The 15447-nt window shown below is 44.7% G+C and overlaps 1 protein-coding gene across 4 annotated transcripts in view; it reads right to left on the reverse strand.

Annotated features, from left to right (window-relative positions):
• Positions 1-13421, reverse strand: part of MAML3 (mastermind like transcriptional coactivator 3) — a 269830-nt gene extending 256409 nt beyond the window's left edge. The window contains exon 1 of one of the 4 annotated variants that reach the window (XM_039550808.1): positions 11856-13420. In XM_039550808.1, coding sequence (XP_039406742.1) covers positions 11856-12299 — 444 coding nt within the window. In that variant the 5' untranslated portion in view covers positions 12300-13420. Of the gene's footprint in view, positions 1-11855 lie in introns of all 4 variants that reach the window. The other 3 variants (XM_039550807.1, XM_039550806.1, XM_039550805.1) reach the window with 3 other exon arrangements.
• Positions 13422-15447: the final 2026 nt, after the last annotated feature.

Consider the following 15447-nt stretch of genomic DNA (forward strand, 5'->3'; position numbering starts at 1 on the left):
GTCTGGGTTCCATTCATCTTCTGTCCCACACTCTCTTCCTGTCCTACCATCTGCTTCCTCAGGTCTCTGCATTTCTGATGCACCACCTTGTTTCTCCTTCCAAACCACAAAACCAGCCAACCAAAAACCATCCAAGAATAGAAAAAAAAAAACCCACCTCACAAAACCCCCAACGAATCAAACCAAGGGCAAAAGGCAAGAAAAATATCCTATAAAATGAATTATTGCAAAAATTGTGTATTATAAAATTTTAAAAATATGGATCTTGTCTAATTTTAAAAAATATGCCTGATATCACATTAATAGAAGTTTTATACAACTGTAGGCATTTAGTTTCTTCCCTTTACAATAGGAAAGATATTTCATCTTCAGCTTAAATACTGAATCTTGAAACATGTAAGAATTGTGTATTTATAAACAAAAAGCATCTCTGAAGATTATGAAATATTTTATGAGTCTGTTTGTGCTACATTCCTTACAGAGCCCTATGTATATGACTCATTGTTTTTCACTTACTGGCCTCAATTATCTTTCTACATTTACAAATGGCTAAGTTTATAGATGAAGAGCTTAGAAAACCTTCTCTTAAAAAAAAAGTCATATTGTAAAAGTAGAGAAAAAAACATAAGGTGAAGTACTTTGGTCAAAATTTGTTACAATTCTACTGTTGTTTGAGACAAGCAGTACAATTTGCTCCTGCCATCAAATTTAGGGACAAGCTAGCCAGTCCAAACCTGCTCCCATAAACCCTTTATTTGACTTCATGACATATTTTCACCATGTGTTCACTACTCACAAGAGATAAGTCACAGATTTGGGAAGTAAATAATTTTCAAACCAGAAACAATGTCTTCTCCACTAGTAACCACTAGTGAAACTTAACATATGGAACCCACTGCACTAGAAATACCAATATTGCTAATACTCTTATCTACCTGTTGTGCTAACAGGTTGGATTCTAGCAAGTGAGCTAATTCTGAAATAAAACATCTGAGAAAGAAGGAAAAACAAATAAACAAAAAATCCCCCCCCAAAAAACCCACTGAACTTCTTCATCACTAACTTATACTATTATTATCATATTGCCCAGACTTGGATTCAGATAGAAGGCAAATAAAAGTACTTGTGACTGTCTGTCTTGGACACAGCTCCTTGCTTCAATGTTACCTCAAGTCCCATATGCAAGTCAAGACACCACAATGGTGGTAACTTTTTATGTGGACCTTTCATAATTATTTAACCTAGTTATTGTTCTACATGGAATTAAAATGAGCATAACACATTGAGGAGCCAAAAAAAAAAAAAAAAAGCAACCATTGTACTGTAAAGATCAAGCAAAATGATGTTTTTCCTTCTTTTATCAAAAGACCAAGTTTATCAATTTTCAGAAGGAATTAGCAAACAAAAAAAAAATTAACACAAGCCCCCCTTTTTTTTTTCCTCACATGAAGGACAGTTATCACCTAGCAGATACAAGTCCATGCTGTAGCCAGCCAATGTCTTCTTCAGACTAGATTGGATTGAAAAGATAGTCTCCTCATCATCCTTTACACTTTGGATCTTCACCTTGCTGTTAAGAGTACCTATAGAGTACCTTAAGAGCACCCATAACACTAGAAGACACTTCCAATAATGTTCTGCCTGATGGTCCATAAACTGTGTAAAGTATTTCACTCCCAAATTAACTCCAGCAATGCACCACAACTACCAGTCTTTCAACTGGCAGGTTGGAAAAGAGCCTTAAGGTCATCGAGTCCAACCATTAAGCCAGCACTGCCCAAGCCCATCACTAAACCATGTCCTTAAGCGCCACCTCTACATTTCTTAAATATCTCAAGGGGTGTCAACCCCAACACTTCCCTGGGCATCGTGATCCAATGTCTGACCACCCTTTCAGCAAAGAAGCTTTTCCTAATATCTAGAACTGGTTTGTCCATGGAAATGCATAGCTGCATTTCTATGCATGAATTCTGGGAGTAAAACTGCTGTCTTTGCAGAACTGTAAAGGACAGCAGATGCAAAATTACAGGAGATACTTTGAATTGTTGATCAATGTTATAAACATATATTGTAATATTGGCTTCTCGCAAGTATTAAAGTAGATATTATATACTGTTAGAAATGCTTTTTGCTGTGTGGATGTAGTTTTCTTTCTTTTCAGCAAGGATATTAGCAAGTGTGAGCAAGTAAGATAACCTCCAAGCAAACAGAGGATGAGGCCCAAGAAGCTGCTAATCAACACTTTGTCCAGAGAACGAAAGGGCCCAAGGGTACTCTGCCTGGAGAACTGGGGGGCCAGGAGGGCCCAGAGCCGCTATCACCGCTCTGCCCGGGGGGCAAAGAGGCCCAAAGCTGCTATCAGCCCTGACTGTCTGGAGAATTAAGAGATCCATCCTACTATCAACTCTCACCTAGCGAGCCCAACCCCAAGAATCAAAAGAAATAAAACCGCAAGGCAGAAGAATACGCATGCTCTAAAAAGGCGGAACCAAGGAGTGGCCATGCAGAACAGCTCCGGGAAAAGTTTGAATATGCATAAAGAACAGACAGTAAAAATGGTATAAAAAGGACTAACCTCAAGCATCAGGTGTGCTCTTGGCAGAGCACCAAGGCACCTGGCTGTTACCTCTTCGCTTTATTTTATGTGTCTCTTATTGTCTTTATATTAAACCCTTTAAATTCTCACAGGAGAGTGAACCTCGTTTTTCACATCAACTTGATTACAAGAGCTACTGAAGTTTAAAGCAAACTACATGGGACCTTCTGCCTCCCCTTTCCTCCAGTCCCTCCTCTCCAGTACAGCACCATGTACCTTCACCTCACACCTAAAAAACCCCAGTGTTTTCCTCCTAGACAGCTAATTTTCCTCCTACATTAATACCACAGGCAGACTGTAGGTGTAGGACTACAGCCCTGAGACCACCCTGTTTCATGGCAGCAAATTGTTTCTGCTGCTTCATCTAATTAACCCCAAGGCAGTATCATGTGAAGACGCCATTAAGTGGAAAAGAATATAGTCCATGCCCAACTTCCCAGAACCCCTGTCTGGGTGTAAGTAAATGGACACTTTATCACAGTGATAGGTGAAATTTTCAATGCTACTAGTCCAAACTAATTTTGGTTTTTCTATTCTACATTCACAATTCTCCATCCCCCCTACTAACTGCAGAAATTTTGCACAGCAAAAGTGTTACTGAGAAGGGCAGTAAACCTTACTGTGACCATAAAGTGGTTTTGTCTTCTAAATTAAACGGAGGAGAGAAAATAAATGTTTTTTGTTGTTGTTGTTTTACATGATGTAGAATACATATTAACATGGGTTAGAAAAAACAAGCTCCAGCAAAATCCTATGGGATGAAAAAAATGTAAAGCCAAATTCTCTCAGGTAAATTTTCAAAACTGTAGCAGTCCAGCCTTTAAAGCTTTCAGTGTACAAACTACTTGACACAAATCAGGAAAAAAAAAAAGAGATAAAGCACTACAACCTCAGCATGATATCTCCACTTTTACTGGAAGGCAAAGACTGCAAGCTCAGCCCAGAAACATGCAGTAATAGAAGGACCTACAGATTATTTTGAACCACTGCTTCATATCCAGCCATGGATTACGTACCAGAACACTTCAGCCAATTTGGAGCTCAAATAATGTGACCCCCGTTCAGTTACAGAAATCTATAGTCTTCTGCACAAGTCCACTAAAGCCTTCAAAGCTACATTACCTGTTTTGATGACAACTAAAAATATGTATAATGAATAGCAACGCTTACCAAAAACATCATTAAAAATAGGTTATTTAATGTCAATAGCAGTTTTCCCTCTGCTGCCTCAGTTATGCACTGGAATGCAATCCAGAGAAATCAGAACAGCCACCAGCTCTGAAGACAAAAAGGAACAGCAGCACAGTTCACAGCTGAAATGGAATAATCCCTTTAGCAGTCCAAAGGCAACTAGTGCCAGCTAAGGCAGTCAGATTTAAAGTCACTTTTGCAGATACTAGAGAGTCTGAAATACAATATTCTGCATAAACAGAAGGGGTAGGGAATGTAACAGTTTCTTTTTTGGCAAAGCGCTGGTCTATCCTCCTTAATGTAAGGAATTACCTTAAATGATTAAAAAACTCCCATAGTTTCCAGAACTCTTCTACAATCTCATTTGCCATAGCCACCTCCCTTCCTCCTTTAGATGAAACACAAGGCAGAAGTGCCAAAACATCTCAGGAGACTGGATATGAGCTAAAGGAGAGAGAAAGAGGATGAATATGTAGAAAATGGGTACATATCAATGATTCTTAAACTTGTTGGACTATTACATCCCCTTTCACCATCAAAACTGATCATAAATCTTTTCACTTTGCCATGAAGTACAGTTTAAAAACCAGTGTTTAAGTACAGGTACTGGTTTATACAAACACACATACACAGGCATATGGGCTTCTTGTTGTGATGCTGCCCAGGGTCTGAGTAAGGTTAAAAACCAATTCTCTGCTTTTTTCTAAGGTATACAATATCCAAGGACTTTCTGAATTGGCCTGAGATTTTCAAAAGCATCATAAAGATGGTGCAGAAAAGCTACACCTTCACTGCAGCACTGAATAATTATTCCTCTGAATCTGAAGAGCAGAGGAAAATGAAGTTGAATTGTTCTATTAAACCTGAACTGCTCCTGTATGGCATACAGTAAAAGTAATGTAGGGAGGAGACAGAAGAGGGAAGAAGGGAGGAGGGGAAGAGGCACAGCCCCACCTTCCATCAGTGAAAGCACAACTCCACCAAGCTTCAGCTGATGAGAGCTGAGAACTTAAAGGACACTACAGAGCCCTATATGAAAACCCTACAGAAAGTGATTTAAAAAAAAGAAAAAGAAAAAAAATCCTTGACCTGTTGATCTTTCTATTTATTCCCTTATTTATTCTGAAAGTCATAAATTCAAACCTCTTTCCTACTCTGTGTGTGCTGTGGTTGTGAAGAACTGATAGCAAGCAAACAGCAATAGGTGATCTGTGCTACCAACGGCACTGCAGCATTAGCTTTAGCACTTTCACAAACTTCTAGAAAATGCAAAGTTCCTATGGGTGGACATACTTCTCTCAGGTCAACAGAAGATTGAACTATTCTTATCTCCTCACTAACTTTAATGGTGTGTGGTGGCAAACAAAATCAATCTGAAAGAGGGAAGTCTTGAAAGAAGGCAGCTCAAGCCCCCCTTCGTGTAAGCACAGAATTTCAGCAGCTGCAATCTTATTAACTACTGCAAGTTTAAAAAGACATTTTCTCTTAAGCCCTATGAAACTGAGTTTCAAGCATTCAGAAAACAAACAGGAGCAGTTTGTAGTGACTTTTGAGCTACAAACGTCGGGAAACTAAAATAAGTAAGAGGGAAGCAGAAGAGCTTCCCTCAAATCAAAGTTACATGATTTTGTGATTCACCAGCTTAGACAAACTAGGAAAATGTGTATTTCAAATTGTTAAGGCTCCCAAACTCCCTCTGAATGTACAAGCATGCTGCTTATCTGAACAGCCCGTGAGATCCCAGACTGGAAAACTGATTACAGGTTCGTAACTTCAGTCAGACATTGTACCTCACATTTCAATCCACAAAACAACACTCTTGAAGGATTCCAGTCAGCAGTTACTGGCTGTCAGGCCTGTTCTTAAACCTCTGCCAATCCCAGCACATCTCACATGAATTATACACATTGGAGTAATATGCAACTAAATGTCATATACATGCAAGTGTTTAAATAAAAATGAACCCTGACTCCTTTGCTACATACAGCCTCCCCTGTTTCAGTGTCTGTGCTCAGGAACAGAATTGTGCACTGACACTAGGTGTAACTTAACTGAGGCTCAATGTATGCAAGCATGCTTGAACTAAGAGGTCCCAGATGTTTATCCTGGGATAAGGGTGAAGTTTCACAAGAGGATTAAGATGTTGTAAGGCTGTGCTACCCATGGGAGGGAGTGTCGAACAAATGATGGATCTGATCCAGCTAAAAACTAACCCAGAAGAAAAGGAAAAAGTGTGTCTGCCCTTCCTACGTGCTCAGTGAACCTGCTGGCCATGGGGCTACACAAGCAAGAGCCGCCCATAGCAAAGGCAGAAAACACAGTCCCTGACAAGAGCAGGAAAAAGGAGACTTCCTCAGGGGTGGCAGCTCAGGTTACACCAGCTGAAGCCATTTGTGAAGCCTTAAGCTTTAGGTCAAGTTACTGTAAATTGACATTAATTTAAATGCAAGCAATTGTCCTAACACAATCATATTTTAGTAATTTTGGCTCTGCATTAGCAGAACGAGTTTTTGATGTGTTCTAGACAAAGCTGTTCTTCCCGAACTTAACAATGCCTAGAACTTCACTGCAGGACTTTCAACACATTCTGTTTGGTCAATCTGAAGCTGAGATTTCACTATGACTGGATATCCTGTGTCAAAATACAACTTGCCCTGCTCCATCTACGGCTTGTAATAACCCAACCCACTATCTTTGAAAGGAACACACTTTCCATCAGAGCAATAAAGGTCATCAGAGGCTAGCAGTGCTTTAAGAGTCTCTTCATTCCTCTCAGTTTGCTAAACTGAAACCTTTTGTGCTGACTAGCTGCAAAAGGAGATCAGCACAAAAACTCCTTGTCCTAAAGGACGGTAATCACACAGAAGCATCAAGCGCGAGCTGGTATGAAAAGGAGAAAACAAGTGGGAGAGGCCTGTGGAGTAAGAAAGACACAGAGATCCACCCTCATAGGAAAAGGAAAATAAAAAGGGTTACACAATGACTCCTTCTATGATGGTTACGAAAGAGAAGGAGCATTGCTGGCCTGGGATTTAATTCTGGTATCATCCCTGTTGTGTATTTACTACTGACTTTACCCCTGTATGAACAAGATCAGACATAGCTTATTAACTGAAGAGATGCTTAATCCTACTTAGTCATCAGCCATGAGTAAGGGCTACAAGTATTTGACCTCTTGTGGAAAATAAAACAAAACATCTAAAAATTTATCTTCTTTTTTCATCTTTGCAATGCTAGAGAAATAGACTTTTCCTATAGTGTAAGTGATGAACTCCTAAGCACTGTAAAGTAAGTTGAATAGCAATATTACACAAGAAAGAACACAAGAAATGTGCTCAGGTTTGTGAACATACATACAAGTACATATTAAATACAGCAGGTGTAAACTTTAACAAACTTCTCACAAGCCTGACAACGTTCTTTGGCACTCAATTTCATTACTGGCATTATCCATGAATCACTAAGACAAATGAAGATGTTCCACTTTGGATACCTTTTTCAACAAAAAGAAGAGACTGAGGTGGAGGGAGGAACTACTTTTCTGTGGTGGAATATCTATCAATAAGGAAGACATATAACCAAATTTCTGTAATTCTGGACATGCCATTCTGTCCCAACACAGAGAAAGCTGAAAGGAGTGGCCTGCCCATCTTCCTTCCCTCAGGTAGAAGTTCAGTGTGATCACTAACTGCTGGAAGGCAGTGCATTAGCCCAGAATGGGTGAAGAGCAGGACTGGAAAATACCGTATATTTCCAGCCATGTTTTCTCTGTCTTTAAACTAATTCTGAATTGGCATAGTATGCTCTGGCAGGGGAACAGAAAAGATGATCTAATAGGTTATTTGACTTCTGTCACTAATTTTTCTGATCTAAATAACATTTTAGGTTTATGGTGTTTAAAACGCAATTTCCTAAGAACTGGGTTTAGGGTTAAAAATGGTCAGTAAGACAGTGGGTATCAAACCCACAATAATGTCAGATTAAAAAAAAAAAAAAAGTCTTGAAGAACCTTAAAATAGGAAAAAGTAACTCCAGTCTCTTTATACTTCACAAGAGAGCTCCAATGCAAATAAATGTGCACTAGAAGGCCATGTCATAATTAGACATGTCACTGGACAAAAAATGCACAACAATGTAAGAACAACAGTTACAGGGATAAGAAACAGAAGTGATATAATTTGCAGTATTTATTATGTATTTGGCTACTATATACTAAATATACATTATTTATTATTTATTCTGTATATAATGTGTGTATACACACACATACAACCTCTGAACCCCACACAATAACATGGATGCAGAGCCAAGAAGACTCTTGCACTGAAAGAAGGAAACAAGAAAGCAGATTAGCTCACGAAGAACCCCAGAACTGATATACTGTGTTGATATTTCCTGGAACCAATCCAAAGAAGAGCAGCAGAGTTTTGGATGAATAGCAAATTTTCCCAATACTTCCTCTGAAAACCAGGCTGGTACAGCATTTTAATAATCCAACTCAAAACCACAGAAAACAACTTTGGTTTTTGCCAGGTTGAACTGGGGTGAGGGGGAAAGGTCTCCACAGACATTTACAAACTATTTTAATTTCTGTGCACACCCCAATCTATGCCTGCGTGGGAGCAAACTAGTTCTGTAACCCACTGTTCTCCTCAATAGAAGAAGTTGAATTAATAAATCCAGGTATTTCAAAATTCAGCAAGTGTAAACTTTCTCTGTAACAAGACACAAATTCAGGGTAGATCAGCAACTCATGAAATACAGCCAAGCCTATGCTCCTACACCCCATTTTGACAAAAGGCTTCCATTGATAACTTCTTGTCAGTTGACATAGAGTCCTAAACAGTGGAAACTGCACAGTGCCTTCCATGAACTCCGGGAGGGTGCAGATTGTGGGGGTGGCAAAAAGAATCATTGTACAAACTGCATTGCTTGTACTCCATCCAGTAGAGAAAATCAGAGTGTGTTTAAATAATCGTCTTCTAAAGATGTTTTTGGTGTTTTTACTCAGCTTGCTGGAGGGCACTCAGCATGTGTCAGCACCAGCTTCTGGGAGGGTTTGTTGGGTGACTGGGGATCAAGCACATCTCCCCTCCCTGCTCAGCATCTCTCAGTTTGGAGGACACACACACACACACACACACACACACACAGAGATACTACTTTCCTTTAAATTGCTTTGATTAAAAAAAAGAATTAGAAAATGCATTTCTTGCTGTTCTCATTGTGTTTGTAGTCATTTAATCCCAACAGCTTCTTTTCCAAATCATGTGTTAATAATCTGAGGAAAAAATTTAATAATGATTTTTGTGTGAAGAGTAAAGCAGTAGCAGATCTATGACTATTCCACTGTAAAACTCTCCACTGAAGTTTACCAGAGAATAAAGAAATTGAGAAAATCCCTAAATGTAGTTAACTTTTTTCTCACGTGATTAAAAAAAAAAAAAAGTTAAATTAAGTTCAATTGTTTCACTAAATAAAAAGTATGATGCACATAAACAGTTATACTTACCACTCTGTTATGATTGCTAGAAATTAGGAAATTTGGGGGGTTGCATTTGGTTTTACTGCAAAAAGCATTTAAGTGTCTTAGAGAAAATGCTTATCAACTGCTTTAGAGTAATTTCTTGGATTTTAAGTATTGCTTTCATGTTCCCATGGATGTTCCCCAATGTTCTTAGACATGAGTCAAAATTCGTAATTAACACTTTACAAGTGAAACAAATCAGATGATGTTTCTAAATTTTTTTGCAACATCTGTGTATTTCCTTTAAAAAAAAGGAAATGGGTCTTTTTTTGTAATAAGGCAGTAGAATTTATCTTTTTAAGATTAAAAGCATAGGGCACATTGAGTATATTTAAATAACATGAAGATCATGGCACAGGAATTGAGTTACAATGAATTTCATAGCAAACTACCTCTTAATTAGGCTACTCTTAGCTCTTCAAATGTCCCAACCTAAAAGAATCTAATAACAGTGAGAGCTGAAACTGCACTTCCTCCTTTTGTTATTTTGTTTCTACAACTTTCATATTATAGCTTTGGCTTTCCGTCTCACATTTTCAAGGGAAGACCAATGACCTGCCTAAAAATCCTGGCTTTAATGCTTGCTTCAGCACCGGGGTTTGAGAATAAGGGGAAAGGACAACCCACCACTAGCCTGGGCCCAAAAGCACTGGAACTGCTCTGGAGCTGGACGGGGACACAGGGCACCACAACGCTGCCCTGAAGAGAGGTTATTCTGAGAACGTCTCCTCAGCCTCCAGTCCCTTTCCTGTATCTTGTGGAAACGAGATGAGATGTGAAAAGGGATCTAAAGACAGTCGGGCTGACGAAAAGCTAGTCCCCTGCTCGTGGGGTTTAGGGAGTGACTCTGTTGCTGTCCCGGGAATAGTGTAAGCCGAGGCCAAGTACTGCGCTGCAGCGTGTATTTAAAAGCTTCGGTCCTAAGGAAAGGCGCCAGAAGGACATGGTTATGCCTCGCTGGTAACATCAGGAAAGCAACAAGATGTCAGTGAGGTCGTTCTACTTCCTGTTTGCGAAGCGCACACGCACACACTCCGCCACCCCCGCCGCTTTGTGCGGCTCCTGCCCGTGCTCCCCCCGGCCCCGCTCCCTCCGCATCCCGCTGCCCGCCTCCCGGCTGGCCTCGACTGGAGATGCGCCGGGCTGCCGGGGGTTGCGTTCCCGGGGAGGCCAGGAGGCGGGGGCAGTGCTCGGCGCTGAGCTTTTGTTTGCCGCTGGCGGAGCGATCCCCACCTCTAGCCACCCCACCGTGAGGAAGCGGGGTTGGGGGCAGGCAAAGCGCCCAGCAGGGCAGCGGGAAGGGTGCTGCCCGCCGGGCTGCGCGGCGTCCCGCAGGGGAGGAGCTGCCCGGCACCGAACCGTCACTGCGGCCGGGGCTGGGCACGCTCGCCGCGGCCCCGGAGAAACACAAGGCTCCCTCCTCTCACGTACGGGGGGGCGAGAGGAAGAGCCGCCACCGGGATTGCCGCCACCCCACCGCTTTGTCAGAGAGACCTCCCCCGGCGGGGGCTGGCAGCAGCTGCCGCCCTGCTGGACCCTCCCGCACGGCCGCGCCTCCCCGCGCAGCAGGGGAAGGCGAGAGGGAGGGACGTGCGAGGCTTGTAAACCAGACCCTGTGATCGCACCTCCCCTCCTCCCTGCCCGTCTCCACCGCCCATTGTACGCCCGGCAGACGGCGGGGACCCAGCTGCCCCGTGCCCGCCCCCGAGCGCTGGGCACCCCTGCCCCCAGCGCGGGGACACGTCAGGACACACACGCGTGTCTCCCGCGGCAGAGCCGCCCGCCTGGCCCCGCCGGCCAGGACGAACACCACCAGCCCCCCCACCAGAACGACTGACGGCCGCGACCTGCTATAAATAAGGCTCTGGCGGAGCGCGGGGCCCGGCGCCCCCCGCACCTCCTCTTATTATTCATTATCGGTGCACCCTGGGAGTGGGAAACTCCGTTTCCTACTTGCCGCTACGCTCCTACCGGCTCAGCCCCCGCCCCCTTCCCCCCATCCGCTCCTCGCTAAGCTCCTTAAATCCCAAGGAAACTTTGGGAAGAGATTCAGCTCGCGTGGGGAGCCGAGCTGCTGCACGCCGGGGCAGCCCAGGCGAGAAACCTGCCCAACTTTTCCTCCTGCCGCCAGCCCAGCCTGCGGAGTCACCTTCCACCTTCCTCCGCGGCGGGATTTAAAGGCGGCCAGCCCCCTGCACGGAGAAGCCGTGGCGAAACACGCACGCACGCACACACACACACAAAATCCTCCCCCGGCTCTCGGCAGCCCGCGGCGCACGCCCGGCACTGCTCCTTCCCCCTTACCCCAGAGCAGGTCTACCCTTTCTAAAGGGACGGGGAAAAAAAAGTTTGTCCGCTCCCTCCACCCCAGCCCGTGAGAAGTTGCTCCCGCCTGCCCGTCTCGCCAGAGACCCTGCCACCGCCTAAGTTGAGTCGAGCCCCGTTCCCCTTGACAATCTACGGGGCCGACCTCCAGCTCATCCCGGCGAGCGACGCGGAGTGGACAGCGACCCCTCCGCCTCGCGGCCCGCATCCCCTTACCATGATCAGCGTGTGGTTTCTCTGCTCCGCCGTGGCGGGCTCAGCATCTTGCTGCTGTTTGCTCTGGTGCTGCTGCTTGCTGCCGCCGCCGGTGCCCGTTTTCTTGGCCCTCTGCTCCAGGGTCCGCTGGTAGAGGCTCACCGTGTCCCTGCGCTCCAGCTCCAGCTGCTCCGCCTGGGCTTGCTGGTACCTGCTCTCGCAGTTGACATGGTGCCGCCGGCAGCCCTCGATGCGCTGCCTCAGCCGCTCCACCACCGTGCTGTGCTTGGGAATGCCGCCGCTATTAGCGTTATTGTTACCGGGAGCGGCGGCAGGAGGGCCATGGGGAGTGTTGTTAACCCCGATACCGGCCCCGCCGGCCCCGCTGAGGCTGCTGTTCAGGTTATTGTTGATGCAAATACTGCTGCCATTCGCGGCGGCAGCGGGGGCTGCAAAATCCCCCATCCTCGTCCCCGTGCACACTATTTTGGTAGAACTTTTTATCCTACACTTCACACACACGCAGTCTCCTCTGGGGTCCTGATGGGATACTTTTTAGAGAACGGGGGAGGGGGGGGAAGGGGGCACCATCATGTATCAGGGAAACAGCGATCCCAAGCAAATGTTTCTCTTTTCCCCCAGCCAATCCCTCTCGAGAAGCTCCAAAACATTAAAAAGAGAGAAGGAAGGGGGGAGGGAAATAAAGAGAGAAGGTGCTAAAATGTTATCGCCAGCCACACAACCGACCAACACACACACACGAAAAGCACAACAAACTAAGCAGCAGCAATTCGGGTTAGCAAACTCCAGGAGATATCAGACCAGCTCCTTTCCTCCTCTTTCTTTTTTATAATCCATTATTTCAAAACAGAATCCATGAGATTTCCGGAGATTTTGCCAAAAGCCTTCTCTCCCCATGGATAAGGAGAAACACGCGCCCCTCCACATGCACACATATATACACCCGTTCACGCGCACGTTCGCACACACACATCGAAGCAGAGGCACACGCTGGGCACACGCGGCACACTCACTCGCACTCCCCGGCATCAAAAGACAGGCAAAACCGCTTGCTTATTGTATTTTCCTTCTGGAAAAAAGTTTTGGTGTTTATGCCGCACCGTGTTCGCAAAGTACTTTGGCTGCTCAGTTGCATTTCAACAGGAACCTAAATAGCAAATCCTCGGGTTGGGGGAAGTAAACACATGAACAATCCGGACCGAGCTGGAGAGAAAAAAAAAAAAAAGAAAAAAAAAAAAAAGTAGCGCTCTGAAGTCTCTGCCAAACGCCGAGCTGATACAGCCTAGCGCTTTGCTCTGTCGTGCTGGCTGCTGCTCCTCCTGCCACCATCACAATGATCAAATGCTTTCCTCCTCCACCTCCTCCTCCTCCATGCCAGCGGAGTGATATCAGGACAGGAGCGCTCAGTAAACACCGCAGCGGCAGCAGCAGCAGCGGCGGCAGCAGCTCCTCTGGGCCGTGAGGCAGACCCGGGGACAAGGTGCAAAACCCGGCACGGACGTCGCCCAGCAGGAGCGGACATGGCGCTTCCCCCCTAGCGCTCACGCCTGCCGGCGGCGGCGGCGTGGGGCGGGCGGCAGCGAGCGGGGCCCGACACCTGCCGGCCCCACGGCCTCCCCGCACCGCGGGGGCGGGCGGTGCCTCCCGGCCGGCACACGGGGCCCGGCGCCGGCTGCGGCGCGCCGTGCCCGCGCTCGGGGCCGGGGCCGAGCTGCCGGGGCCGAGCTGCCAGGGCTGCGGGCGGGCGCCGGGGGGCGCAGGCGGGGGCCCGGCGGGCAGGCGGCCGCAGCCGCGCCCGAGCGGCGTGTGCCGCCTTTCCCTTCTGTGTCAACTGTTGCATAATGAATGGCAGCGGAGCGCGGAGCCCTGCGCCTCCCCGGCACGGGGCTGAACTTTCTATTTTAAACAACAGAAGAAACATGACACGTTGGGCAGGAACATTTTTCCAAGCGAACGGTGGCTGCCTCCATATAGAGCGCGGGTGATTAATGGATCAAGAATAACATCCCGGGAATGTAGTTTTAAACTATTTTGCAGACAAAGCCATCGCACCCACAATTGTCATTAATGGTTATTTTCTACCTAGCCCTATGAGAAATGCACTTCCAATTTTTTTTTTTTAATACACCTATATAGAACAGAATTATCTCAGAGAGACACCTTTGTTCTTTAACATGCAGCTGATATAAAGAAAATTGGGAACTCATGCATTAGTCATGAGATCTGATTTAAACCATCTTCATTTTTGCCACTGCAGATTAGCATAGGATACTATTTCTAAGATACAGTGGCAAAGAGCAGTCTTTGTCTTCTTTAAGCGCTCAGCAGTATGAAATTTGGGGTTGATTTCATGCCTATGGCCACAATTCATGACTATGTTGAGATGAAACATAATAGTGGACAAATAAAAATAGCAATTAGTACCTTCCCTACGTTGGGACTAACAAACACGTCTTCCCCCCAGAGAAAAACCCAACTTTTCTGTAGTATCAGTTTGAGAACCACAGTGCAGATACTCAAAGTTCTTCATGATCATAGATTACTACTTTATCACAGAACAAGCAGGGGGGAAACACAGCTCTGCTCAGAAGCAGCATAAGAACGTGGGGAAACTGCAATCCTGAGTCAGTTATAGAGATTCGTGCCTCTCAATTTGGAGACGGGGGATGTGTTGTAAACTCTCCAGTAACTACTGAATTGAATAGTTAAGATTCAATGTAAGAACAGAAAAAGGAGGAAAAAAGAAGGGGGGGAGGGACTTGAAGTTTGGTGGGTTTTTGTTGGTTTTTTTTTTTGTTTTGTTTTTGGGGTTTTTTTGGTTGGTTTTTTTTTTTGTTTTTTTGTTTGTTTGGTTTTTTTGTTTTTTTGGGTTTTTTTTGTTTTTTTTAATTGAAATGGAAAATGCAATCACGCCAGGAAGGAAGAAGGCTGTGAAGTACGTTTAACTTGGAGCGAGTACTTTTTGGATTCCTCCGCAGTGCCCCCTGCAGCCCGCAGCTCATGTGCGGCAGCCTGGCTCCACAGGCTGGGCAACACTCGAGTCCAAAAAAAGCAGCATTTCTTATGGGTCAGAAATACATGTAAAAGCTGTGGTTTTCTTACAGACTGCATTTTTGGTGCATTTTACAGAAGCTGTCTTCTTTTCCTACGACTACAATTAATAGCGTTTTTCAATCTCTATAAAGTCCCACAAACACACCTTAACTTCCAGTATATCATTTTGGCAGCTGTCAACGTGGTAATTTTTAAATGTATGCTGTATTGCTATAGAATTTAATTCCAGCCTATTAAAATTTTTTCGTCTCTCAGTTATGCGCCTTGGTTCTGCCAGGCTTCACAGCCCAAGGGTGATGATTTGAGTAAAAAAAGTTTTGGAGCAACCAGTGCTTACTGTTAGAAGTTTTGCAAACAAATAAATCACCAGTTTTGTGGAAATAAAATCCCAACCAACCAAAGAAAGGAAGAAAGAAAACAAAACACAACCCCTCCCACAAGAAAACCTCTCTATCTGAATACATTCAAAAACCATTTGATTCTTATTAGAAGATTTTTTTTCATTGGCTGAGGTTAAAGCTGAGCAAATATATACCTA

This window comes from Corvus cornix, chromosome 4 (genome assembly GCF_000738735.6).
Source record: "Corvus cornix cornix isolate S_Up_H32 chromosome 4, ASM73873v5, whole genome shotgun sequence".
Classification (NCBI taxonomy): Eukaryota; Metazoa; Chordata; class Aves; order Passeriformes; family Corvidae; genus Corvus; species Corvus cornix.